A 3,542-nucleotide genomic window follows, 5' to 3' on the forward strand; every position below is an offset into this window, starting at 1 on the left:
GCCTTTGTAGGGTCACATGTCCCCCCACTGTGTTCTTGTAGGGTCACATTCCCCACCTGTGTTATCACAGGGCCGTCCCATGGGTCTACTTATTTTATTGTAGGGTCACCCATCACCTTCCCCAGCATCACAAGACCATCCCATGTTATTGTAGGGTCACCCTGTGCCATTGTAGGGTCACGTGTGCTCCCCCCTGTGTTATTGTAGGGTCACCCCATGGCCCTCATTGTGTTACTGTAGGGTCACCCCATGGCCTGCCCCATTATAAGATCATCCCATGTTGCTGTAGGGTCATGTCCTCCCTTATGTTATTGTAGGGTCATCCTATGGCCCTCATTGTGTATTGTAAGGTCATGTCCCCCATTATGTTATCGTAGGGTCACCCCCTTGCCCTCATTGTGTTACTGTAGGGTCATGTCCCCCCTTATGTTATTGTAGGGTCACCCTATGGCCCTCATTGTGTTACTGTAGGGTCATGTCCCCCCTTATGTTATTGTAGGGTCACCCTATGGCCCTCATTGCGTTATTGTAAGGTCATGTCCCCCCTTATGTTATTGTAGGGTCACCCTATGGCCCTCATTGCGTTATTGTAAGGTCATGTCCCCCCTTATGTTATTGTAGGGTCACCCCACGCCCCTCATTGCATTACTGTAGGATCACGTCCCCCTTTATGTTACTGTAGGGTCACCCCGTGTTACTGCAGGGTCCCATGAGCTCCGCCATGCGGCAGCGCCGCGGTTGCCATCACCTTTATTGGGGCCGTGGTGGCCGCTCACCACCTGCGGGTTGTCCCCATGCGTGGGGACATCGCTGTGGGGTTGGGGACAGGAACGTCCCCCCCAGCCCGGCACCCGACTCCTCCTGCCCTCAAAGCGAGGTCCCATCCCCACGGGGACATCGGGGACACCGCACCCAGCGCCGCACCCAGCACCGCTCCGCGTCCCACGCAGCCACACGCCGGTCCTTCGTCCTCATCATCCTCGTCGGGCGTTAATGACCCTAATTAACGAGCCGGGGGCTGGCCTCAACACTCAGCAGCGGGGAGGGGACATCGCTGTCACATCACGCGGCACTGCTCGCCGGTGGCCTCGGGCAGAGTCAGCCCCTCCAGGTCCAGGTTGAAGCCAGGGGGCTGCAGGTGACAGCGGGGATGGAAGAGAATGGGGACAGCTCAGCACCCTGAGGTGGGTCGTCCCCAAGGGGCTCCGTCCCCATAGGGTGTCCAGAGCTCCAGGGAAACGGAGGGGACAGCTGGGGACAACTGGGGTTGGATGGAGATGGAGGCAATGAGGGACAGTTGGGGACAACTGGGGACAGTTGCGGATGGTGGAGGGCAATTAGGGACGGCTGAGGACAACTGAATGCAAACTGGGGACAATTAGAGACATTTGGGGGACAACAGGGGACTGCTGGGGACAACTGGAGACAGTTGGGAACTGCTGGGGACAGTTGGGAACAACTGGGAATGGTTGGTTGGACAATCAGGAACTCGTGGGGATGGGCTGGGGACAACTGGGGGTGGTTGGGGACAGTTGGAGACAGCTAGGGACAGCTGGGATGGCTGAGAGCTGGGGACACCTGGGGGACAGTTGGGGACCGGTGGGGACAAGTAGGGACTGCTGGGGACAACCAGGGATGGTTGAGAGCCGGCGACAGCTGAGGACAACGTACAAAAGACCTCTAGGGACAGCCGGGGACGCTCGGGGACACTCACCGCCTCGCCAGCCAGCTCCTTGGGCGGGTGCCCCAGCTCCTGCAGCTGGAGAAGAGCAGCGCCCCATCAGCACCCGCCGCCAGCCCCGCATCCCCGCTCCCCCCACTGCGTCCCCAGGTCCCCCACCTGCTGCATCAGCTCCAGCACGGCCTCGAAGCGCGCCCTCCTGTCCCCCTCGCTGTCCTCGGGTCGCTCGGCCTCCAGCTGCTGGCAGATGCGGCCCATGACGCCGTGCTGCGCCCGGTACCGCTCGTACTGCTCCTCCGGCAGCGCCGCCCGGTGCCGCTGCAGCCACTCGGGGTACTGTGACAGTGACAACAAGTAGGTGCCCCCGCTGTCCCCACTCCTCCCATCTGTCCCCATCCCCATCGCCAGGACCCTCACCCTCCAGCTCCCGGCAGCCCCAGCAGCCGCTCGGGGTGCTGTGACAGTGACAAGGAGCAGCCTGTCCCTGCTGTCCCTGCTGTCCCTGCTGTCCCTCACCTTGTCGGTGATCTCCTTGAGCGACGGGTAGAGCACATCACGGCTCAGCAGGTGCTGCAGCACGCTCTGCACCACGGGCAGCACGCCGCCCTCCCCGCTGCCCTCCTCCAGCCCCAGCCCTTCCATGGCCTTCGCCAGATCCTCCTCTGATGCTGCCGAGCCCTGCGGGTGACAGCGGGGACATTGGGGACACACACCTCTCTGTTGGTGTCTCCGAGCCTTGCGAGGATGTGGGGACGTCGGTGACTCCGGGGATCAGAGGACGGCCCTCTGTATCCCCGGGTCCTGTGGGGATGTGGTGACATCAATGACACCAAGGGTTGGTGACATCGGTGACGTCAGGGCTGGGGACAGCCGTCTGTCCATGTCCCCAGGCCCTGTGGGGACACAGTGACATCAGTGACACCAGGAACCAGGGTTGGGGACACTCTTCATTCCACGTCACCAGGCCATGCAGGGACATGGTGACTGACACGGGTGACAGCAGGGGTTGGTGACACCCCTCCACCCAATCCCTGGGTCCTGCAGGTGACATCGGTGACACCAGGGACCAGGGTTGGGGACACCCCTCATTCCACATCACTGAGCCACGTGGGGACACGAGGGGTTGGTGACATCAGGAACTGGGGTTGGGGACAGCCCACCATCCATGTCCCCAGGCCCTGTGGGGACGTGGTGACATTATTGAAACCAGGGCTTGGTGACATGGGTGACACCGGGGCTGGGGACCCCCGTCCCCATGCCCACCTGCAGGTCGGTGGCGTTCCGGGCCAGGCCGCTCAGCGTCTCCTTCAGGCACGAGGTGAACTCCTGCTGGGACGCGGCGTCACCGCCTGCGGGGTGGGACGGGGTGGGCAGGGGCTGCGGGACCCCCACCTTCCTCCTCCTTCCATCCCATAACCCCTGAGGGACTGCAGGACTCCCGCCCACCCTGCTCCTCCCATCCCATAACACCCCCTGTGGCTGTGGGTCCCCCAACCCTCTCATCCCATCCCGTAACCCCACAGAGGGCTGTGGGACTCCGACCCCCCTCCTCCCACCCCATAACCCCCGCTCCCAATGAGGCCCAGGTCCCATTGGCCCCATTAAGGACGGCCTTATGGGGGTGGTCCAGCCCCCGAGGGAACGTCCCAACCCCACAGGGAGTCCAGGCCAACTTGGGGATTCCCAGCCCTATACGGGGATTCACAACCTCAGGAGAGTTCCCATGGACCTACATGGGGGTCCCAGCCCCATGGGGGGGCGGGGGGGAGGAGGCAGCCCTACAGAAAGTTCCCAAGCCCCATAGGCAGTTTCAGGCTCCACAGGGATGTCCCAGCTCTCTGTGGGGGTTCCTAGCCCCATG

General features: G+C 62.5%; 1 protein-coding gene across 3 annotated transcripts in view; it reads right to left on the bottom strand.

Annotated features, from left to right (window-relative positions):
* Window positions 1-715: 715 nt before the first annotated feature.
* Window positions 716-3,542, bottom strand: part of PEX19 (peroxisomal biogenesis factor 19) — a 4,591-nt gene continuing 1,764 nt past the window's right edge. For 2 of the 3 annotated variants that reach the window (XM_019611909.1, XM_019611910.1), the window contains exons 3-7: window positions 2,945-3,030; window positions 2,198-2,359; window positions 1,841-2,017; window positions 1,715-1,759; window positions 716-1,132 (exon numbers count right to left, since the gene is read on the bottom strand). In XM_019611909.1, the coding sequence (XP_019467454.1) occupies window positions 1,058-1,132; window positions 1,715-1,759; window positions 1,841-2,017; window positions 2,198-2,359; window positions 2,945-3,030 (545 nt within the window). In that variant the 3' untranslated portion in view covers window positions 716-1,057. The remainder of the gene's footprint in view (window positions 1,133-1,714; window positions 1,760-1,840; window positions 2,018-2,197; window positions 2,360-2,944; window positions 3,031-3,542) is intronic. The other variant, XM_019611911.1, reaches the window with a different exon arrangement.

The sequence above is a fragment of the Meleagris gallopavo genome, unplaced genomic scaffold, assembly GCF_000146605.3.
Source record: "Meleagris gallopavo isolate NT-WF06-2002-E0010 breed Aviagen turkey brand Nicholas breeding stock unplaced genomic scaffold, Turkey_5.1 ChrUn_random_7180001957815, whole genome shotgun sequence".
NCBI lineage: Eukaryota > Metazoa > Chordata > Aves > Galliformes > Phasianidae > Meleagris > Meleagris gallopavo.